A 27,336-nucleotide genomic window follows, 5' to 3' on the forward strand; every position below is an offset into this window, starting at 1 on the left:
CTATACTATGACTTTTTTCATGAAATATTTCAACATACTATACTATGACTTTTTTTCATGAAATATTTCAAAATACTATACTATGACTTTTTTCATGAAACATTTCAACATGCTATGACTTTTTCATGAAATATTTCAACATGCTATACTATGACTTTTTTCATGAAATATTTCAAAATACTATACTATGGCTTTTTTTCATGAAATATTTCAACATGCTATACTATGACTTTTTTCATGAAATATTTCAACATGCTATACTATGACTTTTTTCATGAAATATTTCAACATGCTATACTATGACTTTTTTCATGAAATATTTCAACATACTATACTATGACTTTTTTCATGAAATTTTTCAAAATACTATGCTATGACTTTTTTTCATGAAATATTTCAACATGCTATACTATGATTTTTTTCATGAAATATTTCAAAATACTATACTATGACTTTTTTATATGAAATATTTCAACATACTATACTATGACTTTTTTCATGAAATATTTCAACATACTATACTATGACTTTTTTCAAGAAATATTTCAAAACACTATACTATGACTTTTTCATGAAATATTTCAACATACTATACTATGACTTTTTTTCATGAAATATTTCAAAATACTATACTATGACTTTTTTCATGAAATATTTCAACATGCTATACTATGACTATTTTCATGAATTATTTCAACATACTATACTATGACTTTTTTCATGAAATATTTCAACATACTATACTATGACTTTTTTCATGAAATATTTCAAAACACTATACTATGACTTTTTTCATGAAATATTTCAACATGCTATACTATGACTTTTTTCATGAAATATTACAACATGCTATACTATGACTTTTTTTCATGAAATATTTCAACATGCTATACTATGATTTTTTCATGAAATATTTCAACATGCTATACTATGACTTTTTTATGAAATATTTCCACATGCTATACTATGATTTTTTCATGAAATATTTCAACATAATATACTATGACTTTTTCCATGAAATATTTCAACATACTATACTATGACTTTTTCCATGAAATATTTCAAAATACTATACTATGACTTTTTTCATGAAATATTTCAACATGCTATACTATGACTTTTTTCATGAAATATTACAACATGCTATACTATGACTTTTTTCCATGAAATATTTCAACATGCTATACTATGATTTTTTCATGAAATATTTCAACATGCTATACTATGACTTTTTTTATGAAATATTTCCACATGCTATACTATGATTTTTTCATGAAATATTTCAACATAATATACTATGACTTTTTCTATGAAATATTTCAACATACTATACTATGACTTTTTCCATGAAATATTTCAAAATACTATACTATGACTTTTTTCATGAAATATTTCAACATGCTATACTATGACTTTTTTCATGAAATATTTCAAAATACTATACTATGACTTTTTTTCATGAAATATTTCAACATGCTATACTATGACTTTTTTCATGAAATATTTCAAAACACTATACTATGACTTTTTCATGAAATATTTCAACATACTATACTATGACTTTTTTCATGAAATATTTCAAAACATTATACTATGACTTTTTCATGAAATATTTCAACATGCTATACTATGACTTTTTTTCATGAAATATTTCAACATACTATACTATGACTTTTTTCATGAAATATTTCAACATACTATACTATGACTTTTTTCATGAAATATTTCAACATACTATACTATGACTTTTTTCATGAAATATTTCAAAATACTATACTATGACTTTTTTTCATGAAATATTTCAAAATACTATACTATGACTTTTTTCATGAAATATTTCAACATGCTATACTATGACTATTTTCATGAATTATTTCAACATACTATACTATGACTTTTTTCATGAAATATTTCAACATACTATACTATGACATTTTTCATGAAATATTTCAAAATACTATACTATGACTTTTTTCATGAAATATTTCAACATGCTATACTATGACTTTTTTCATGAAATATTTCAACATGCTATACTATGACTTTTTTATGAAATATTTCCACATGCTATACTGTGATTTTTTCATGAAATATTTCAACATAATATACTATGACTTTTTCCATGAAATATTTCAACATACTATACTATGACTTTTTCCATGAAATATTTCAAAATACTATACTATGACTTTTTTCATGAAATATTTCAACATGCTATACTATGACTTTTTTCATGAAATATTACAACATGCTATACTATGACTTTTTTTCATGAAATATTTCAACATGCTATACTATGATTTTTTCATGAAATATTTCAACATGCTATACTATGACTTTTTTTATGAAATATTTCCACATGCTATACTATGATTTTTTCATGAAATATTTCAACATAATATACTATGACTTTTTCTATGAAATATTTCAACATACTATACTATGACTTTTTCCATGAAATATTTCAAAATACTATACTATGACTTTTTTCATGAAATATTTCAACATGCTATACTATGACTTTTTTCATGAAATATTTCAAAATACTATACTATGACTTTTTTTCATGAAATATTTCAACATGCTATACTATGACTTTTTTCATGAAATATTTCAAAACACTATACTATGACTTTTTCATGAAATATTTCAACATACTATACTATGACTTTTTTCATGAAATATTTCAAAACATTATACTATGACTTTTTTCATGAAATATTTCAACATGCTATACTATGACTTTTTTTCATGAAATATTTCAAAATACTATACTATGACTTTTTTCATGAAATATTTCAACATGCTATACTATGACTATTTTCATGAATTATTTCAACATACTATACTATGACTTTTTTCATGAAATATTTCAACATACTATACTATGACATTTTTCATGAAATATTTCAAAATACTATACTATGACTTTTTTCATGAAATATTTCAACATGCTATACTATGACTTTTTTCATGAAATATTTCAACATGCTATACTATGACTTTTTTCATAAAATATTTCAACATACTATACTATGACTTTTTTCATGAATTATTTCAACATACTATACTATGACTTTTTTCATGAAATATTTCAACATACTATGAATTTTTTCATGAAATATTTCAAAACACTATACTATGACTTTTTTCATGAAATATTTCAACATGCTATACTATGACTTTTTTTCATGAAATATTTCAAAATACTATACTATGACTTTTTTCATGAAATATTTCAACATACTATGACTTTTTTCATGAAATATTTCAAAACACTATACTATGACTTTTTTCATGAAATATTTCAACATAATATACTATGACTTTTTTTCATGAAATATTTCAAAATACTATACTATGACTTTTATCATGAAATATTTCAACATGCTATACTATGACTTTTTTCATGAAATATTTCAACATAATATACTATGACTTTTTTCATGAAATATTTCAACATGCTATACTATGACTTTTTTTCATGAAATATTTCAAAATACTATACTATGACTATTTTCATGAAATATTTCAACATGCTATACTATGACTTTTTTCATGAAATATTTCAACATGCTATACTATGACTTTTTTCATGAAATATTTCAACATGCTATACTATGACTTTTTTTCATGAAATATTTCAACATGCTATACTATGACTTTTTTTCATGAAATATTTCAACATGCTATACTATGACTTTTTTTCATGAAATATTTCAACATGCTATACTATGACTTTTTTTCATGAAATATTTCAACATGCTATACTATGACTTTTTTTCATGAAATATTTCAAAATACTATACTATGACTTTTTTCATGAAATATTTCAACATACTATGACTTTTTTCATGAAATATTTCAAAACACTATACTATGACTTTTTTCATGAAATATTTCAACATAATATACTATGACTTTTTTTCATGAAATATTTCAAAATACTATACTATGACTTTTATCATGAAATATTTCAACATGCTATACTATGACTTTTTTTCATGAAATATTTCAAAATACTATACTATGACTTTTTTCATGAAATATTTCAACATGCTATACTATGACTTTTTTTCATGAAATATTTCAAAATACTATACTATGACTATTTTCATGAAATATTTCAACATGCTATACTATGACTTTTTTTCATGAAATATTTCAACATGCTATACTATGACTTTTTTTCATGAAATATTTCAACATGCTATGCTATGACTTTTTTCATGAAATATTTCAAAACACTATACTATGACTTTTTCATGAAATATTTCAATATACTATACTATGACATTTTTCATGAAATATTTCAAAATACTATACTATGACTTTTTTATATGAAATATTTCAAAATACTATACTATGACTTTTTTTCATAAAATATTTCAACATGCTATACTATGACTTTTTTCATGAAATATTTCAACATGCTATACTATGACTTTTTTCATGAAATATTTCAACATACTATACTATGACTTTTTTCATGAAATATTTCAACATACTATGAATTTTTTCATGAAATATTTCAAAACACTATACTATGACTTTTTTCATGAAATATTTCAACATGCTATACTATGACTTTTTTTCATGAAATATTTCAAAATACTATACTATGACTTTTTTCATGAAATATTTCAACATACTATGACTTTTTTCATGAAATATTTCAAAACACTATACTATGACTTTTTTCATGAAATATTTCAACATAATATACTATGACTTTTTTTCATGAAATATTTCAAAATACTATACTATGACTTTTTTCATGAAATATTTCAACATGCTATACTATGACTTTTTTCATGAAATATTTCAACATAATATACTATGACTTTTTTCATGAAATATTTCAACATGCTATACTATGACTTTTTTTCATGAAATATTTCAAAATACTATACTATGACTATTTTCATGAAATATTTCAACATGCTATACTATGACTTTTTTCATGAAATATTTCAACATGCTATACTATGACTTTTTTCATGAAATATTTCAACATGCTATACTATGACTTTTTTCATGAAATATTTCAACATGCTATACTATGACTTTTTTTCATGAAATATTTCAACATGCTATGCTATGACTTTTTTCATGAAATATTTCAAAACACTATACTATGACTTTTTCATGAAATATTTCAACATACTATACTATGACTTTTTCATGAAATATTTCAAAACATTATACTATGACTTTTTTCATGAAATATTTCAACATGCTATACTATGACTTTTTTTCATGAAATATTTCAACATACTATACTATGACTTTTTTCATGAAATTATTCAAAATACTATGCTATGACTTTTTATCATGAAATATTTCAACATACTATACTATGACTTTTTTCATGAAATATTTCAACCTACTATACTATGACTTTTTTCATGAAATATTTCAAAATACTATACTATAACTTTTTTCATGAAATATTTCAAAACACTATACTATGACTTTTTTCATGAAATATTTCAACATACAATACTATGGCTTTTTTCATGAAATATTTCAAAACACTATACTATGACTTTTTCATGAAATATTTCAACATGCTATACTATGACTTTTTTTCATGAAATATTTCAAAACACTATACTATGACTTTTTTCATGAAATATTTCAACATGCTATACTATGACTTTTTCATGAAATATTTCAACATACTATACTATGACTTTTTTCATGAAATATTTCAAAATACTATACTATGACTTTTTTTCATGAAATATTTCAACATGCTATACTATGACTTTTTTCATGAAATATTTCAAAACACTATACTATGACTTTTTTTCATGAAATATTTCAACATGCTATACTATGACTTTTTTCATGAAATATTTCCACATAATATACTATGATTTTTTTCATGAAATATTTCAACATGCTATACTATGACTTTTTTACATGAAATATTTCAACATGCTATACTATGACTTTTTTACATGAAATATTTCCACATGCTATACTATGACTTTTTTATGAAATATTTCCACATGCTATACTATGACTTTTTTCATGAAATATTTCAACATGCTATACTATGATTTTTTCATAAAATATTTCAACATAATATACTATGACTTTTTCCATGAAATATTTCAACATACTATATTTTGACTTTTTTACATGAAATATTTCCACATGCTATACTATGACTTTTTTCATGAAATATTTCAACATGCTATACTATGACTTTTTTATGAAATATTTCAACATGCTATACTATGACTTTTTCATGAAATATTTCAACATACTATACTATGACTTTTTTCATGAAATATTTCAAAATACTATACTATGACTTTTTTCATGAAATATTTCAACATACTATACTATGACTTTTTTCATGAAATATTTCAACATGCTATACTATGACTTTTTTTCATGAAATATTTCAACATGCTATACTATGACTTTTTTTCATGAAATATTTCAAAATACTATACTATGACTTTTTTCATGAAATATTTCCACATAATATACTATGACTATTTTCATGAAATATTTCAACATGCTATACTATGACTTTTTTCATGAAATATTTCAACATGCTATACTATGATTTTTTCATAAAATATTTCAACATAATATACTATGACTTTTTCCATGAAATATTTCAACATACTATACTATGACTTTTTCCATGAAATATTTCAAAATACTATACTATGACTTTTTTCATGAAATATTTCAACATGCTATACTATGACTTTTTTCATGAAATATTTCAACATACTATACTATGACTTTTTTCATGAAATATTTCAACATACTATACTATGACTTTTTCCATGAAATATTTCAACATACTATAATATGACTTTTTTCATGAAATATTTCAACATGCTATACTATGACTTTTTCATGAAATATTTCAACATGCTATACTATGACTTTTTTATGAAATATTTCAACATGCTATACTATGATTTTTTCATGAAATATTTCAACATACTATACTATGACTTTTTTATGAAATATTTCAACATGCTATACTATGACTTTTTTATGAAATATTTCAACATGCTATACTATGATTTTTTCATGAAATATTTCAACATAATATATTATAACTTTTTCCATGAAATTTTTCAACATACTATAATATGACTTTTTTCATGAAATATTTCAACATGCTTTACTATGACTTTTTTCATTAAATATTACAACATGCTATACTATGACTTTTTTCATGAAATATTTCAAAATACTATACTTTGACTTTTTTCATGAAATATTTCAACATACTATACTAGGACTTTTTTCATGAAATATTTCAACATACAATACTATGATTTTTTTCATGAAATATTTCAACATGCTATAATATGACTTTTTTCATGAAATATTTCAAAATACTATACTATGACTTTTTTAATGAAATATTTCAACATACTATACTATGATTTTATTGCTGTTTTTTGACTGGCTAAACGGTGACTTTTTTATTGACTTTTTGATGTATACGTCATAGGATATAGTTTGGAAAAATGGAATGAAAACATTTAAAACGTATGGCTTTTTCGAAATTTTTTGATCAGATTCATGACAAACTATACTACTACTGCTAACTTTTTAATGACATTTTTACACATATGTCTGACATACTATAATATTAGTTTTTCCATCACTGTATAACACACTATACTATACTAGGACTTTTGTTATGACCTTTTTCGACATATGTTACTATATAACATTTTTTATTGTTTCATGACAAACATACTATGTCTAATTCATGGAGTTTTCATATGACATAGTGTTCAGTGACTTTTCATGACATCCTTCACCAGCAGTGATGACGTTCTGTCACGCTATTAGCAAAAGTTAGCAAATTCGGTGTACAACTAGGCGGTTTAAAGTGGAAGTGAGATGGAGAAGACATTTTGTTTCTTGCTTACCTTTTTCCTGTGCAGCCCTCAATCATGCGGTGGTATGAGAACCCCGTGTTCAGAGGTACTTAGAGGTACATCTAGACAGAATTTTTCCGTGGTTGGAAAGCAACGCTAGCCTTTTCCCTCCATTGTTTTCTAGCGAAGCGGCTGCTTGCTGTAGCTTCTTCTGAACCGTCCAGACATGAACAGTGTAGAATCTTCCAGAAATGTCGAAAGATCAAATAACAGCGTTTTCATTTTCTGGGTGTTTATTTCAACAAATGTTCACCACAGTAATACTCACGGCATACAATACTTTTAAAAAACACAAAGGGAACATTTCCATAACTCAACCAGCAAAAAAAAAAAAACAGGAGTAAAACGTTGAGGGTTTCCCCAAATACTTTTATATTGTTTTCCATTTTTAAGGATATTTCCCTGATCTTGCCTATTTTTCAGAAAGAGACAAATTTATCATTTCCATGAAAGGTACAATTTCTATTTTCTTTATCAACCATGCATATTGAAAAACTCAGGTTATTCAACCTGAAGTATTTCCTTCTCCCACTTGTTACCAAATAGATAATTATGTGATTTATTTTTACCTTAAAAGGAAATTGGCTGCAGAAAAGTAAGAAGATTCCCATCAACACCTCCCAGCCGCTCACATTAGTGGTTGCTACCGCACAATTGGTTTAGGCATCACAGGCAAACATTAAAAAAAGACATTTGGGGTGAGGAAGAACAGTCTGTTTACTTATTATTTATGGGAGATCACAACATGACAAATATTTAAAGAAAAATGTGGGTTTGTGAAAGCCACCTGCTTCTACAGTAATTCAAATATCTGTGGTAAAACAAATCATAAATATATGCATCTGATATAAATAAATAACTTAACTCCAAAAAGAGAAGAAGCACTTTACAGGAACATATCTACCAAACAAACACAGCAGTACCACCAAACGTCGACCACGTCTTTCCTTCAGATTCTTTTTGCATTTAGTGGACTCTTCCAAACATTTCAACATATTGCTTGTGGATTATGAATGTTTTTGTTCATTTTTTCAGCTTTACTTTTCTTTACATGTTGTCCAGTGAGTTCATTCCAGTATCTGATGAATAAACCACAAACAGGAGGCTTGTGATCGTCTCGCTGCTCATTTCCTCAGAGCTCGTCTTCATCAGAAACGAGTAAATCCGCAGTGAAGCTACAACGTATGTCAGGCCGTTGATCCCGACGCTAAGCACCAATAACCGCTCTCCTCCTCGTCGTCGGAGAGATCTTCCTCCTCAGCTCACCCGTGTGAGCAGCAGCCTGAACCACGGCAGCCCCACCAGAAGCCCCACCAGAAGCCCCCTACACGCAGATCTCGATGGGCGTCGCCACCAAGATGCGTCCTCTTTCGTTGTTGTCTCTGTTGACCCTCTCGTAGCTGCCGGTGGAGGACGGCGAGCTGTTCGTGGACATGGAGGAGTAGTGGGTGTCCATCATGATGCTCCCCTTCGCCACCGCAAAAGCGGGCGTCAACCTCTGCTGCTTCAGCCTGTCCACCAGCACGTCCTCTTCGGACGAAGACGAGCTGATGTCCAGAGGGGGCCCACTGCTCGCCGAGCTGCCGCCGCTGTTGTTCCCGTTCTCCGTGTCCAACATCCAGCACAGGTTGAAGTAGCTGAAGACCTCCTTGACGGAGCAGCGACGCTCCTGCTCGATGGAGAGGAGCCTTCGAAACATTCGCAGGGCCTCGTCGGTGAAGCGGCGCCACTGCGACGGCACGGTGCCCGTGCGGCGACACTGCCAGCGCACAAACTCCTCGTAGAAGGCGTCGTTGGGCATGGCCTTCTCCCAGGGGAAGTTTCCCGTCAGCATGCAGAAGAGCAGCACGCCGAACGCCCACACGTCCGTGCTGTAGTCCACGCAGAAGCCCTCGTGCCGCGCGGTGTCGCACAGCTCGGGCGCCGTGTACGGGATCGTGCCGCTCACGCGCTTCACGGGAGAGCCGGCGCGCCGCGTCATGCCGAAGTCGGACAGCTTGACCTTCCGGCACTCTTTGTCAAAGATGAGGATGTTCTCGGGTTTGATGTCTCTGTGGACCAGCTTCTTACAGTGCAGGTAGTCCAGGGCGATGGCCACCTGGTGGACGCAGCGCTTGGCCACCGGCTCGGGAAGTCCCACCTGAGCCGAGACGAGGAAAGATGAAGTTACACGCTGAGAGTAAAACCGAGAAACATGATGATTCCTACGCTTGTTGTTGTTCCTCACCTGCGGAGGGATGATGTCAAACAGATCTCCTGCCAGAGCGTACTCCTGAGCGAAGACGTAGTACTCGTCTGTTTCGAAGGCGATGCCGTACATGTTGATGATGAAGGGGCAGGGCGACAGGTAGAGCGAGACGCTGTACTCCCTCAGGAAGCTCTTCAGTTTGGTGGTTTTCTTCCTCAGAAACTTCAGAGCCATTTTTGTCCCTGAGAAAAAAGACAGAGAAGTGTTATAGAACTCAAGCAAATCTAGTTCCTCGCTTCTTCTTCATCTTTTCCCAACAGATTTATTTCACGGCCGACGAATTGCGTGAATGAAACTTAATTAAAAAGATCAAAATTAGATGAATAATTTAAATCTCCAATGTCAATGAATTAATTGCTGCCGTTTCTCAAATCCTCTGCCAGACTACGTTCCCACAGAGCGAACAAGATGTACATCAAACACTTAAAAGTACTAATACCACACTGTGAAAGTACTCCACTATGAGTAAACGTCCTGTAATGAAAACTTGAAATATGTAAGTATTATCCCAAAATGCAGTTGTACTTCCCTGTCCGTGTTTTACTATTATACCTGATGTTTCTGGATCCATATTACTGCTGCATTGAGTAGGTTGTAAGTTTTAACTGCTTTATATCCGGTTTAGTTTAATCTCCATCAATGGGTTATTATTATTATTATTATATATCATATTCTATAAGATAAAAAGTACAACATGTACCTCTGAGATGAAGAGGAGTACAAAGTACAACATGTACCTCTGACTGGAGTACAAAGAAGAATACATGAATGTGTACTAGGAGTACTTGGTCACACTGCTCCTTTCATGTTGTTCCACTGAACTGGATCAGAAGACGACGCCTCTTGATTTAATCACAGAAACACTCAGAGTCTCCTCAGCAGACCAGAGGAGCTGAATGTGAAACACCTCGACAGCACGGAGCTGGAGAGCAGCTACGTCAGCCTGGTTCTCTGCAGCGACGGACGGAGCGGCAGCGAGGAAGAGACGCTTCTTCAAAACCAGCGACTGAACCAGCGACTGAACCAGCAGCTCAGCTCAGCTCAGCTCAGCTTCACAGCTTCACAGCTTCACAGCTTCACAGCCTGCAGACAGGAGGTCTGTTTGTTCTTAACGCCGTGATGCAGAAGAACTTAACCTCCACCATCAATTAATACATGAATACATTAATAATGTTTCTTGCATCAGGCTCAAAGTTTTGCAACATTTCTCATAACGTATCGTCTCCCTGAGGTTTCTTATGAATATATATTATATATCTTATAAATACAGTATCTTATAAATACAGTATATTATAAATATAGTTTCTTATAAATATAGTATATTATAAATACAGTATATTATATAGTTTCTTATAAATACAGTATATTATAAATACAGTATATTATAAATACAGTATATTATAAATATAGTTTCTTATAAATATAGTATATTATAAATATAGTTTCTTATAAATATAGTATATTATAAATACAGTATATTATATAGTTTCTTATAAATACAGTATATTATAAATATAGTATCTTATAAATACAGTATATTATAAATACAGTATATTATAAATATAGTATCTTATAAATATAGTTTCTTATAAATCCAGTATATTATAAATATAGTTTCTTATAAATATAGTATATTATAAATATAGTATATTATAAATATAGTTTCTTATAAATATAGTATCTTATAAATACAGTATATTATAAATATAGTATATTATAAATATAGTATCTTATACCTTGTTTCTAGTCTGCGTCGATTTGGACCATTAAAAGTATGCTGAGTCATCTAGTACAAGTACTAGTACTAGTACTTGTTTGCAGTGTACCACTGGATGTACAAATATCACTGAGTTACTGTTCTAATAAAGAAAACTTTTAAACGTGATGAGTTATGAAGTTATGAAGTTATGAAGAGCTTTTCTCCCTCAAACTAAGTACATTTACTGAAGTACTGTATGCATACTTCTACTGCTCTACATGTCAGAGGTACATATTGTACTTTTTACTCCATTTATTTGAAAGTAATAAATGTATTAAATCAATGAATTCATTGATGAATCACGCAGCAGCAGTCAGCTCTTCCTCTGAATGCAGTAATAATACGTTCCTGCAGGAGGAGCTTCATGTTGACGTGGAGAATGATGCTAACGATCAAACATAAACAGATTCAGTGTTTCAGAGCAGAAACTGAATCTGTGATTGATTTTCATTAAAGCTCCGTTCTTCACTAACATGTATAATCACTCCATGACTCATGTTAACGTGACATTCATAGAGATGATTAAAGCAGCACTGGCTCTCTGATGAAGCGTGGATTGATGGAACCTGCTTCCATCATCTTCTGCTCTAAATGTGCAACTTTCACAGTTAAAGGTCAGAATTCATCTCGTTGACGGACTGAAGCCGCAGAAGCTCTGAATCACAAAGAAGAGCCACAACAGAGAACAACGTCCCTGAAGAGCTCCTCCCTCTGAGGTGAAGAGCTCCTCCCTTTGTAGGTGAAGAGCTCCTCCCTCTGAGGTGAAGAGCTCGCCCCTCTGGAGGTGAAGAGCTCCTCCCTCTGAGGTGAAGAGCTCCTCCCTCTGACGTGAAGAGCTCCTCCCTCTGACGTGAAGAGCTCCTCCCTCAGGAGGTGAAGAGCTCCTCCCTCTGAGCTGAAGAGCTCCTCCCTCTGACGTGAAGAGCTCCTCCCTCTGACGTGAAGAGCTCCTCCCTCTGGAGGTGAAGAGCTCCTCCCTCTGAGGTGAAGAAGTGAAACCTTCAACCCGTCTCCTGCTCCGTCTAAAAGAAGGATCCACTCTTTAGTTTGATGAATATAAATATAAATGAAGCGTCAAACATCAGGCGGGTTGGTGAACACGTTACATAAATATTTCCCTTCGGTTCTATGAATTCTGGGTAATGGTCAGTTGTTACATTCAGGTGTGTCTGAACGTTGAGATGTTTTAATGATGTATTAAAGTATCGATTCTACTTGAGCTCACTGAAACACGAGGAGCTTCAGAAAGCCTCCAGCTGAGGTTACCTCTGATCTTGTGGACGACCAGGTCCACTTTCCCGTAGGTTCCCTTCCCGAGCTCACAGACCACCTCGTAGTACTTGTCGATGTCCAGCTTCTCCAGGTTCTGAGCGGCGATCAGCTGGAGCTCCTCCAGGATGTCGACGGAGGCTCGGGGGCCGCGGGGCGAGGAGCTCATCGTTGAGGAGCCGAGGGTCTGGAGACGGAGACGGAGACGGTGTTCCTGAGAGACGGGGAGGAGCAGGAAGGAAGAGGAAGTTCACTATGTGACCGGCATCCCCCCCCCCCACTGTAAACACAGACACTGTGTGTGTGTGTGTGTGTGTGTGTGTGTGTGTGTGTGTGTGTGTGTGGACAGAATGCTTCGTGTTCAGACCTAAAGAACCTTTGAATCGTCACTTTCAGTTCATGAGGACGTTCACAGGGAGAGACTGAAAACATTCAGTGAACTTCTGAAATGTTTAATATACGATAAACAGAGAAGAAGAAACAGTTAGAGGTTGTGAAGAAAACAAGTCGCCATCGAACAGAACGAGGGACTAATAAAGACAAGTTTCAGGGTTCAGTTTCAGTCGGTCAACAGTACTGGCTATCTTTAAATATATCTAAATATTCATCCAGGAAGAAGCAGACAGTGGAAACAGTGAGTTAATAGATCCGTAGGTCAGAATCTATGCAGACGTTCTCATGATGAGTTTAGTTCACAGTGAGCAGAAAAACTTTTTCCACCATTGAGGACGTTTCATGAATTTTACTTCCGAACAGTTTTTCTAATGCAATACTTTAAAAAGAGCAAATATGTAAATGGAAACACGGCTAATGACAATGCTAACCAGTTCACCAGTTCGTTGCGTGTTAACGTTTGCTAATTAAAAACGTCAAGTAAATCTGAAACTTGTCTTGACAATCCATCCAGTAGTAGTCTACGCATTTCAGGTCACGTCTGACTGAAACGTCTTTGAAAAGGAAACGTTGTGACTAGTTTAAATGCAAATTTAACATTTTACAAAAATTACAAAAAAGTAGCAGCTTTCTGCCAAAACTGTCAACATGAAGTGAATTCCTGGCTGTAAGCCATCGTCGTTCCAACACGACTGCAGCAACACGACTGCGGCAACACGACTGCGGCAACACGACTGCGGCAACACGATTGCGGCAACACGATTGCGGCAACACGATTGCGCCAACATGAATGCGGCAACACGATTGAGGCAACACGATTGCGGCAACACTACTGCAGCAACATGACTGCAGGAACACGAATGCAGCAACATGAATGCTGCAACACAATTGCGGCAACACGACTGCGGCAACACGAATGCGGCAACACGATTGCGGCAACACGACTGCAGCAACACGACTGCAGCAACATGGTTGCAGCAACATGACTGCAGGAACACGAATGCAGCAACATGAATGCTGCAACACAATTGCGGCAACACGATTGCGGCAACACGAATGCGGCAACACAAATGCGGCAACACGACTGCGGCAACACGATTGCAGCAACATGGATCTTTCCTGAGTGGTGTTTTCTTGTCCTCCTCCTCAGGGTTGATCGTCGGTGACTCAGAGATAAGAAGAGTCTCTCACTGAACTCTAACCCGGTTCACACATGAAATCAAAGTGTGAACGAGTGAAACTGATTTTGCTATTTGTGGATCTGATCCTCTGCAGACGACTAATGATCCTCTCGCTGTAATGAGAGTCTGAATCTGAATCTGATTGGACGCGGTTCCACTCCGCCGGCTTCCTCTCAGCGAGTCCGTCTCTCCTTCCTCCTTCTGCTTCCTCAAGGAGCCGAGAGACGCTCGTCTGCTGCGCCGCTCACGGCGGGCCGAGACATCCGAGACATCCGAGACACCCGAGACACCCGAGACACCGCAGAGTTCTACCAAGTCTCCTAACGAGGACGAGGACGTGTTGACGGAGACGGATGTCCATCTGTGCACCGTCTACAGTGAGAGGGACGCAGAAACGTGTGAATAAAACTCAAACACAAGATGAGGAAACAACAAATAAACACAAACAAACAGGATGATTCACTGGAAATACTCGCAGTGAAACATCCTGTAGGTTTGTGTTCATTTACTGTTGAAACAAGTACTTCATAGTAGTAATACTACAGTGTAGAAATACTCTGTTACAAGTAAAAGTACTAAAGTTTTAGCAGTAAAATCTACTCAAAGTACTCATCAGGCAGAATAGAATACTACATATAATATTACTGGATTCTAATTATTGATGCATTAATGTGTTCATCACATTAATTACTGTACAGTAACTAAAGCTTTAGTAGAAAGTACAACATGTACCTCTGAGATCTAGTAGTAGAAGTATAAAGTTACTTAAAACGGAAGTAAATAAAGTGAAAGTACCTCAACATTGTACTTTAAGTGACGATTAGTCATATTGTGCAGATATTCAACAAAATATGCAAAAAAAAATCACAGTACAGAAGATAAAACACTTTAAGTACTCGAGTACATGTTCAGTTACTTTCTACTGTACTGTTTGATGTAGTATTATCTACTAGCTGCACTGTACACAGATACAGCAGGTACTCTGTTGTAGTCCTGAGCTCTGGACGTCTGCGTCGTCACAGACATCCTGTATGTGGGTCTTCTTCTCACAGAGAGGCTGAACCGGTTCTGGACTCAGAGCAGATAAAAACGACGAGTCAGCAGAACCCAGAGGAGCCGAGCGGCGGTCCGTCACCGGCCCACTCAGCACCGTCTGACAAGGTCAATAAGACAAACCGCCAGAGGAAGCTCTGCTCCAGTCACTGGTTCTGCGAGTCCATCAGAACCAGAAGTCAGCACGGTTACATCTACAGTCCGCTCACTTCCACTTCCTCTGAACCGTCAAACCTGCGGAGCGTCAGCCTCGTCTGCTGAGCTCTCGTTTCAAAGAGATGAAAGAAGTCACCAGCAGCACTAATGAGAGGTTCTGTTCACGCCAGCTCAGGGTAGCGGTGCCACGGCGGCTCCCCAGAGGACCTCGAGCAGCGCCAAGACCCGCCAGGATAACATGAGGGGGGGGGGGGGGATTCTGTTCTGTAATCAAAGCTGGAGCTCAGCCGACGTTCTTTGTGTCATCGCTGTGTTTCTCTCCATCTGTACCTCCCGGCTAGAGTTACTGCTCTATTGCATGAAGCAGGAGGGCTCGGTCTAACACCTGGAGGGGGAACGGACTTAAAGACCTTTTATTCACCTTCCTGCACCAGCAGCACCGACCCGTCCCGTCTGCTCTGGCTCTCCTCGTAGACCGACTGTGTGGCAAATGTATAAAAGTACAGATCAAGACAAAGCTTTATGATAATCCAATCATTTCTACGAGCTGATGATCAATATGTTGGTCTCAGATGTTCTTACATGTCTCTCTCTGAGCAGCTTTGGACACAAAAGCTTAAGTATTGTATTTATAGAACGTTTAGACTTCTCACTGTAGGCAGGACTTGTATGCATGACCGCCTGTGGCCTCATTTCTCCTCACAGAAACAGAACAAGTGAAAAGGTCGGCTCGCCTGTGGGAGCTTTCACCTCAAGCTGCCCTCAGGTCTCCACAGACTAACTGAAGACGAGGATCACGCTGCTGTTCTGAGCTCCTTCAAGTGACCGCTAGGAGACCTTCTACAAGTCTGTTCACGACGCAGCGTCTCTCCAGAACCTGACCAAAGACCGGCAGAGGAGCCGGTCCTCCACCGCGCTTCACTACGCCACGCAGAGAACCTGACGGAGCAGCTGAGTAACGGCCTCCGTCGTTAAAGTAGAAAGCGCCTCCGTCACCCGTCTGAGTTCAGGCCGACGGCGACGTGTAAAACATCAGCAGTAATGAATCACTTGTGACGCTAAATCAATTTGTCATCCGGCTAGAAAACACTGAAGGAACAATCGCTCTCGTCTCACGTTCTGTTCGTCTGTTCCACCTGGACCGGGTTCCAGAGAGAACCTCCTCATGAGTCACGCTGGAAGTTTGGTACGGACTGAAACATCTCAACCGCTACGGGATGGATTGTCATTAAAGTTTGGACACGCATTCATGATCCCAAGAGGATGAACCCTAACTGACTTTGATGATCCTCTGACTTTTCCTCTAGCGCCACCATGAGGTCAAAATCTCACATTGTCCGATTGTTCGGCTTATGACATTCCCAATGAACTAAACTACAATAATTAGCATGATAAGTACAACGCCTGCTTAGCATGAGCATGTTAGCATCAGCATGTTAGCATGTCATTGTTAGCATGACATTGTTAGCACAGAGCCGCTAGCATCGCCGTAGAGATGTAATAGATTTCTATTTGAGTAAATGTAATAATTCATGAGATAAAACCCAAAATGCTCAACAAAGACTTGATTGATCGAGAAATTCCTCAAACAACGATTCACGAGTATTTCATCCAGGCTAGCAATTTCCACCTGTTTCCAGTCTTTATGCTAAGCTACGCTAACAGCTGAAGCTTCATATTCGACTAAGAGAACGAATAAGATGTCAAACTATTCCTCTACGAAGAAACACACAGAAGATCTGTGTTCGTTAAAATGATGATGAGGTGTCAAACTTCATCAGCAGTAGATGTTCAGTGACAGAAGATTATTAAAAAAAAGTCAAGTTTTTGTAAATAAATCTCTGGAAGATTTGCTAAAGAAAAGCACAAATGAATGTCAGTTTCCTTCACTATTGAAGTGAATGTCAGGAGTCGGTTCATCGTCGGAGTTTTTAAACCCAAACGAATCGTTTTGATCCGTTTCAGCTTTTCATGGCTCAGCTGCTCCATCAAACCTAAAGTCTTGACATTTCACCGGCTCCCCTGTGGGTCCAGTCCCGTGGGACTTCTGGTCTCCTTCGGTCATTCTAACCTTTTCAAGTCAGCGATCCAACGTGTGTGAAATGTCATCCTGTCACTCCGCTGAGAGAACCAAACCGGGGAGCTTCTTTCTGCAACACGAGCAACTCTTTCCTCCAGGAGGGTTTGCAGAGCTAAAGCTAAAATCTCCCCTCCCTCCCTCCCTCCATCCCTCCCTCCCTCCCTCGCTCCCTCGCTCCCTCCCTGCAGCCCGGCCCTCCGGTGCAGCTCGGCGGTCGTCGGCTCCCACGGCTCATCAAAGCGGCGAGGCTTTAGCGGCGGCCCGGTCTACCGGCGTCGAGCACACTGGGTCTTTTGTGGCTGCAGCTCTCCTTTACTTCTGCTGCGCCGAGCCCAACGCTACAGTCGGTGCCGCTGCCCCCTTTGTCCACTCTAATCTCTCCTCCTCTTCTCCTCCTCTTTCTCTGCAGCGAGTGAGTGATCTCTCCGTCTGTGTGTACACATGCATCAATGTGCAAAGAACACCAGACTCACATCTCAGTGACTCGACGGTCGGCTGAATTCTGGACCGTTTCACCGCTTCTGGTGAAACGGTATCATTCAGACTGAAGACATGAATTATGGCTGCTGTAGTTCTTTGTTGTTGAGTCAAAACATTTACGGAGAGAAATTCACCCATCCATCGCCGGCACGGAGCCCGGTGTGTGTTGGGTGCAATCTGAAACTTCACCACTAGAGGCCACTAAACCGACACACGGCTCCTTTAAGACCTGCTGTTAACCAAGCGTTCGCCTCACGATCCCTGCGTCCGTTAGAGAGCTTTGGTCGAGCTTGTTGTCAGAATTCATGTTGTCAGAATTCATGTTGTCAGAATCATCGCTACACATATTCCAGATGCACATCGTGGGAATCTGGGTTTTCTACAGTCTGGGTTCTCCGGTAAATGAACCTGTGTGTCGTCATCCAGACAAGGAACCATCCGCCCATCAGACTCTACCGATGTTCAGACGTCAGGAGCGATTTCAGAGTCTCGCCCGAGGACGCTTCAACGAGGATCCAGGAATCAAACCGTGAATCGGCGGACGACCCGCTGAGCCACAGCGCCCTCTCTGGGAACGCTGCAGTAAAACGTGAACGCAGGCCGAGAACGACGACGCAAACACGTGTTTAAAGAGAAGAAGGACGTAAGTGAGCCTCACCACAGTCTTCAGGAAACAACACTGATTATATTCAAACTGTTCGTTGACTCTTCATTCAACGCACTGGAGGCCACGCCCACAATTAACTCAGGAATTATCTTCATAATCGATTCTTCTACAGTTTAAGCGTGGACCCAACACACGGGACTTCTTCAGACGTCCTGTTGGGCTCAAAGAAAAGCTGGAATCCTGAAGATGATGGAGGTCAATGGTGGAGAAGATGATGTTCCAACAGACTACAGCAGCAGCACATTACTGATTCATCATGAAGTCTATGGAATGTAGATCAAAGGTGATGCAATAAATCACAACGTCCCAGAGCTCAAGACCTCAAACATAAGACGTGACAATAAAAAACAGCCATTCATGTTGAGTATCGATAGTTATTTTTGTGTGAATTAAATAATGGATTCATGGATTCATCACGTCAGATATTAGAGCCCTGAAGGCAGAATCTCCTTTTGATGCGATTTGCCCCAAAATAAAGAGAGTTCCCCTCAATGCAGACGAATGCAAATGAATCTTTGAATCTTTGAAGCCTGCACAGAGCCTCCTGACATCAGAGCCTCCTCCTCCTCCTCGGAGCTCTGATGTCAGGACCACTGTTTACAGAGCTGCCTCAAACTGCAGCACAAAGACGTGAAGTGTGAAGCAGCGCTGCAGACACACCGCGTGCAGCACACGCTAGGCCAGGTGTAGCGCACGTGAGCATGTTCGCAGATTAATAATGTGATCAATAAATGTTCAAATGCAGAGGCTGCAGATGTGAGCGCTGGGACACAATAGCGTGACAGCAGCTCCATTGTTCTGCTCTCATGGGCTCTGACTTCTGCACTGTACAGAATCTTAAATATGATTCATAATTAAATAAAACAGCAGAGTAGATGAATGAACTAAGCCGGCTTGAGCGCTAATGATCACGTGAGATCTTACCTTTAATGATATGCTGCATGCAGTCTGTCAGTCCGTCAGACAGCTGACTGTGTCCAGGAGCAGAGGAACCAGTCCTTCAGCTGCTGCTTCTTCTTCTTCTTCTTCTTCTTCTTCTTCCTCTTCTTCCTCTTCTTCCTCTTCCTCGCGGTGGAGCAGGACCTCCGCTCGTCTGCACCGCCGCTGTCTGTCACAGTCTCCCCGCTGCCGGTTCACCCTCGAGCCGCTTCGTCCCTCGGTGTCTCTCGGTGTCTCTATTGTCTCCGCTCATCCTGCGGGCAGGCCCCGCCCACCGCCGCCGACGTCCAATCAGAGCGCAGAGCGGCGGTGCGCTCCTCTGCGACGATGCTGCATTCATGGAATGTAGGAATTAAACCGACGAATACTGTGGTGGTGCGTTCACCTCATCAGACTGGTGGGTTTGATTTAGGATTGAGACTAAAGCTGGAGGTGATCTCTAAAGGGTTTGATAACAAGAGACAAGAAAACGATAAGATAAAGATAAAATAAAGACAAGATAAAATAAAGATAAAGATAAAATAAAGATAAAGATAAGATAAAATAAAGACAAGATAAAATAAAGATAAAGATAAGATAAAATAAAGACAAGATAAAATAAAGATAAAGATAAGATAAAATAAAGATAAAGATAAGATAAAATAAAGATAAAGATAAAATAAAGACAAGATAAAATAAAGATAAAGATAAAATAAAGATAAAGATAAAATAAAGATAAAGATAAGATAAAATAAAGATAAAGATAAAATAAAGACAAGATAAAATAAAGATAAAGATAAAATAAAGATAAAGATAAGATAAAATAAAGACAAGATAAAATAAAGATAAAGATAAAATAAAGACAAGATAAAATAAAGATAAAGATAAAATAAAGATAAGATAAAATAAAGATAAAATAAAGATAAGATAAAGATAAAATAAAATAAAGATAAAGATAAAGATAAAATAAAGATACAAATAAAATAAAGATAAGATAAAGATAAAATAAAGACAAGATAAAATAAAGATAAAGATAAAATAAAGATAAGATAAAGATAAGATAAAATAAAGACAAGATAAAGATAAGATAAAGATAAGATAAAAATAAAGATAAGATAAGATAAGATAAAGATAAAATAAAGATAAAGACAAAATAAAGATAAAGATAAAATAAAGACAAGATAAAATAAGATAAAGACCAGGTTAGCTCCTTTAGCTCAGTGGTGGAGACGTGACGTCATGTGTTGTAGTTCTTTTACAGCGTAACGTTAGCGTTTTACTTCTGGTTGTATTCTTGTGTTCTTTGTGAAGATTATCTCTTAATGTGAACGTATCATAAACGTTTGTTTTCCTCAGAGAATCTGTTCTAATAATCTTTTTTGAGGAGGGAACCAGTGTGACGCTCACTTCCTGTTGACCTACATAAAGAGCATCCTCCTGCAGCTCATGCTAGGCGTGATTGAGGACTCTTTGTCGAGGTGTTAGGAGGTGTTATCTAAAATAAATGTTACACGCAGTGATTTCCTTTTAAACCCATCAAGCAGTATTTAAACATGTGTTTTGTTTTTGCCTTGTATCCTCATTTCAAACAGGGACGTTGCTCTTTCTTTCTTTCCCTTCACAATTCCCACGTCCTCGAATGCATCGTGAAGACAGCGAGAAGGTAAAGCACAGCATGTTCTGGATGAAACGTGGATGTGAGGAGACACTCACCTTTACATCAGTAGAGTCTGTCTGCAGCAGTGAATACAAAGAGGAGATGATTCACAGAGACGGAGCGGTGCTGCTCGGTGCTGCTCGGTGCTGCTCGGTGCTGCTCGGTGTATTGATCTGTGTCAGTGATGAGGAGCCGGATGAGGATCAGTTGAAGGCTTCAGGCTCTGTTTGGACCGATGATGAGGCTGAATGAGGATGAATGAGGATGAATGAGGCTGAATGACGATGAATGAGACTGAATGAGGCTGAATGAGACTGAATGAGACTGAATGAGGATGAATGAGGCTGAATGAGACTGAATGAGGATGAATGAGACTGAATGAGACTGAATGAGGCTGAATGAGGATGAATGAGGATGAATGAGGCTGAATAACGATGAATGAGACTGAATGAGGCTGAATGAGACTGAATGAGACTGAATGAGGATGAATGAGGCTGAATGAGACTAAATGAGGATGAATGAGACTGAATGAGACTGAATGAGGCTGAATGAGGATGAATGAGACTGAATGAGAATGAATGAGACTGAATGAGGCTGAATGAGGATGAATGAGACTGAATGAGACTGAATGAGGATGAATGAGGATGAATGAGACTGAATGAGGCTGAATGAGACTGAATGAGGATGAATGAGGATGCATGAGGATGAATGAGGCTGAATGAGGATGAATGAGACTGAATGAGGATGAATGAGGCTGAATGAGACTGAATGAGGATGAATGAGGATGAATGAGGATGAATGAGACTGAATGAGGCTGAATGAGACTGAATGAGGATGAATGAGGATGCATGAGGATGAATGAGGATGAATGAGACTGAATGAGGATGAATGAGACTGAATGAGGCTGAATGAGACTGAATGAGACTGAATGAGGATGAATGAGGCTGAATGAGGATGAATGAGACTGAATGAGGCTGAATGAGACTGAATGAGGATGAATGAGGATGAATGAGGATGAATGAGGATGAATGAGACTGAATGAGGCTGAATGAGACTGAATGAGGATGAATGAGGATGCATGAGGCTGAATGAGGATGAATGAGGCTGAATGAGGATGAATGAGGATGAATGAGGCTGAATAACGATGAATGAGACTGAATGAGGCTGAATGAGACTGAATGAGACTGAATGAGGATGAATGAGGCTGAATGAGACTAAATGAGGATGAATGAGACTGAATGAGACTGAATGAGGCTGAATGAGGATGAATGAGACTGAATGAGAATGAATGAGACTGAATGAGGCTGAATGAGGATGAATGAGACTGAATGAGACTGAATGAGGATGAATGAGGATGAATGAGACTGAATGAGGCTGAATGAGACTGAATGAGGATGAATGAGGATGCATGAGGATGAATGAGGCTGAATGAGGATGAATGAGACTGAATGAGGATGAATGAGGCTGAATGAGACTGAATGAGGATGAATGAGGATGAATGAGGATGAATGAGACTGAATGAGGCTGAATGAGACTGAATGAGGATGAATGAGGATGCATGAGGATGAATGAGGATGAATGAGACTGAATGAGGATGAATGAGACTGAATGAGGCTGAATGAGACTGAATGAGACTGAATGAGGATGAATGAGGCTGAATGAGGATGAATGAGACTGAATGAGGCTGAATGAGACTGAATGAGGATGAATGAGGATGAATGAGGATGAATGAGACTGAATGAGGCTGAATGAGACTGAATGAGGATGAATGAGGATGCATGAGGCTGAATGAGGATGAATGAGGCTGAATGAGGATGAATGAGGATGAATGAGGATGAATGAGACTGAATGAGGCTGAATCAGGCTGAATGAGGCTGAATGAGGATGAATGAGGATGAATGAGACTGAATGAGGATGAATGAGACTGAATGAGGCTGAATGAGGATGAATGAGACTGAATGAGACTGAATGAGGATGAATGAGGATGAATGAGGATGAATGAGACTGAATGAGGCTGAATGAGACTGAATGAGGATGAATGAGGATGCATGAGGATGAATGAGGATGAATGAGGATGAATGAGACTGAATGAGGATGAATGAGGCTGAATGAGACTGAATGAGGATGAATGAGGATGAATGAGACTGAATGAGGCTGAATGAGACTGAATGAGGATGAATGAGGATGCATGAGGATGAATGAGGATGAATGAGACTGAATGAGGATGAATAAGACTGAATGAGGATGAATGAGACTGAATGAGACTGAATGAGGATGAATGAGGCTGAATGAGGCTGAATGAGGATGAATGAGACTGAATGAGGCTGAATGAGACTGAATGAGGATGAATGAGGATGAATGAGACTGAATGAGGCTGAATGAGACTGAATGAGGATGAATGAGGATGCATGAGGCTGAATGAGGATGAATGAGGCTGAATGAGGATGAATGAGCCTGAATGAGGATGAATGAGGATGAATGAGGATGAATGAGACTGAATGAGGCTGAATGAGGCTGAATGAGGCTGAATGAGGATGAATGAGACTGAATGAGGATGAATGAGCCTGAATGAGGATGAATGAGGATGCACGAGGCTGAATGAGGATGAATGAGGCTGAATGAGGATGAATGAGGATGAATGAGGCTGAATGAGGATGAATGAGGATGAATGAGGATGAATGAGAATGAATGAGGCTGAATGAGGCTGAATGAGGCTGAATGAGACTGAATGAGGATGAATGAGGATGAATGAGGCTGAATGAGGATGAATGAGGATGAATGAGGATGAATGAGACTGAATGAGGCTGAATGAGACTGAATGAGGATGAATGAGGCTGAATGAGGCTGAATGAGGATGAATGAGCCTGAATGAGGCTGAATGAGACTGAATGAGACTGAATGAGGATGAATGAGGATGCATGAGGCTGAATGAGGATGAATGAGGCTGAATGAGGATGAATGGGGCTGAATGAGACTGAATGAGGATGAATGAGGATGAATGAGGATGAATGAGGCTGCATGAGGATGAATGAGGCTGAATCAGGCTGAATGAGACTGAATGAGGATGAATGAGGCTGAATGAGACTGAATGAGGATGAATGAGGATGAATGAGGATGAATGAGGCTGAATGAGGATGAATGAGGACATTGTTGTGGTTATTGTTCAGTTCTGTCCACTAAAGCAACGGTACATCTGAGGGACGTCAGTGATTAAAGAAATACACTCACCTCTATTCATTTTATTACTTTTGCTTCATTATTGTTCAAATCAAATATAATAATTGTTTAACTTTGAGGGCAGATGAGTCAACAAAGACTTACTGCTCTACATAAACACGTCATAACTACGACGCTACGTATTGTTGCTGTGTATAAATAAAGTTAAAACACAACTAATACATCTTTAAATCACATGAGGTCTCCTGAGGCCGCTGTGGAGCAGAAGGTTGGTAGTTTGATTCCCGAGCTCTTCAGCAGCTCTCTGCTCTACATGCTTCATGTAGCTGTGTGTGACCGTCGTACCTCCTGATTAGTGTTTCAGTGTTTTAGTACATAAACTCACCATCGCTCAGGGTAGTACCGCTTTATTTCACGTCAACATAAACTGCTTTACAGCTTCTGTGTTCTTTGAACACAATCCTAAATGTTCCTTAAAGGAGCGGTGTGTAGGACGCAGTGCCATCTAGTGGTGAAGATGCAGATTGCCGCTCCTTACATGCATACTGTCCTTTCAAAATAAAGTTCCTTCTTCACAGGAAACAACTCAGTTAGCTTTAGGCAACAAAACTATAGTTAGTTTTAAGGAAAGATCCGCAAGTTAGGAGAGAAATAAATCAACGTTGACTTTTCTTAACGCGTCCCGTCCGACTCTTTACACTTCCTGGTTTATGATCACGTGGATTATATGATTTACTTTATGGGATATCTCTCTATTACTGTGCATTCATTTTCTTCTGTGTGGCTACGAACGCTGTATGAGAACTGCCTTAAATAGAGTTCAGTTTTTGGGTAAAAGCACGTTTAAAATATACAAAAGTCACAAAGAAACAAGTCATCCTCTAAATTCAAACGATAAAGAGTTAATTTCCCTTCAAAATAAATGTACATGAACAAAAAGTGAAGCGTGTTTCGGTTAAAAGAAATGATGAGTAGCAGAATAAGGAGCAGCTTGTTGTGGTTATTCAGCGAGTCGTCGCCTCACAAGCGTGACGTCAGAAGCTCCTTTTAATTCACGGATCCTGAGTCATCGCTGCGTCATCACTGCTTGTTATTCTGCAGGCGAAGGACTTAAAGAGGAGAGACGAAGAGAAACGAGCAGCAGGGAGGAGCGACGCGCATCGATTTCTCCTCTTCTGTTGCTATAAAATCAATCCAGAGTTTTCACCGTCTCAATGTGTCCGAGTAGTAAAGTCTCAGCTCACATCCTGGACGCTCAGAGCTTCTCTAGAGACGGACCATCAGACAGCACCTCAGACCGGAGGAGAGGAGAGGAGAGGAGAGGAGAGGAGAGCAGAGGAGAGGAGAGGAGAGGAGAGGAGGCTCTGGTGTTTCCTCACTTTGTAATCAAGTGAGCGAGAGAATGAGGACCGTAAGAGAGGATGCTCATTAATGCATCAATAATTATATTCAATTATTTAATCTATATGATTCTGAAATGGGCCATTCCACATAAATCATACTTTTACTTTTGTAAACAAGTTTGAAAGCAGGACTTTTACTTGTGACAGAATATTCTTAAACTGTTATTTTTGATTAAAGTTACTGTGAGGAACTTTTAACTGAACCAGTCTCAGTGTAGTCCTGGTCCTCTATCAGACCTCCATCAGTACAGAGACCATCAGACAGAAGATGGTCTGTTTCTATAGAGTTATTCTTGATGCTCGTCATCGGAGCCACCGGGTCGGATTCTGGTGAAACCAGATGAACTCATGCAGGTTCACCAGAACCTCCTTCAGCTCAGATTCCAGCAGAGACCAGTCCACCGTGGACAGACCCAGATCCTCCGGCAGAGACCGGTCCACTTTGAACAGACCCAGATCCTCCAGCAGAGACCTGGTCCACCGTGAACAGACCCAGATCCGTCTTCACCTGCAGCCTCGGACCTGCAGTCGGAGCTCCGGAGGGAGGAGGAGAGCTCAGCTCCCGGCAGCAGCAGCAGCATCATGTTTTTCATTTATTAGTGCAGCATTGAGTGCCTCACTTTTGTCCTCACTTGCACTTTGTTTTCCACCAGACGAAAAACAACAACTGAACAGCTGGGAGTCCTTCCATCAAGGTTACGGCGGCAACCTCCCAGAATGCCACGCAGCGCCATGAATCCCGTCCCCTGGGCTGACGTCCGTGTTTTTAATCTCGCCAGCAGTCAGACGGTTACTGCGCCGTCTGTTGGAGCTTCTCCTCAGATAACCGGACTCAATTTCCCAGCCTGATGGCAATCTCTGTGAGGGGAGCGGCGGGGGAGGATCGCTGGCGTCACGTTGAATGTTTGCGTTTGCATAGCGAGAGCGACGACTCGGCGGCACTAAATGTGAAAACTTTGTT

At 37.7% G+C, this 27,336-nt stretch overlaps 1 protein-coding gene across 3 annotated transcripts; it reads right to left on the reverse strand.

The window, feature by feature from the left end:
* Window positions 1-8,085: 8,085 nt before the first annotated feature.
* unm_sa1261 (un-named sa1261) lies at window positions 8,086-20,399 on the reverse strand. Of its 3 annotated transcripts, none has more exons than XM_068725848.1 (4): window positions 20,145-20,399; window positions 13,208-13,424; window positions 10,162-10,364; window positions 8,086-10,074 (listed from the first exon to the last, which is right to left on the reverse strand). In XM_068725848.1, the coding sequence occupies exons 2-4, from the start codon at window positions 13,377-13,379 to the stop codon at window positions 9,259-9,261; spliced, it is 1,191 nt and encodes a 396-aa protein (XP_068581949.1). In that variant the 5' UTR covers window positions 13,380-13,424; window positions 20,145-20,399; the 3' UTR covers window positions 8,086-9,258. The 3 variants fall into 3 exon arrangements, with proteins under 3 accessions (XP_068581949.1, XP_068581950.1, XP_068581951.1); XM_068725849.1 differs by lacking the exon at window positions 20,145-20,399 and adding an exon at window positions 18,065-18,144; XM_068725850.1 differs by lacking the exon at window positions 20,145-20,399 and adding an exon at window positions 13,578-13,705.
* Between the last annotated feature and the right edge of the window lie 6,937 nt (window positions 20,400-27,336).

Source organism: Cebidichthys violaceus, unplaced genomic scaffold (genome assembly GCF_023349555.1).
Source record: "Cebidichthys violaceus isolate CVI_PGR_0920_01 unplaced genomic scaffold, fCebVio1.0.p SCAF_36, whole genome shotgun sequence".
NCBI classification, from domain to species: Eukaryota; Metazoa; Chordata; class Actinopteri; order Perciformes; family Stichaeidae; genus Cebidichthys; species Cebidichthys violaceus.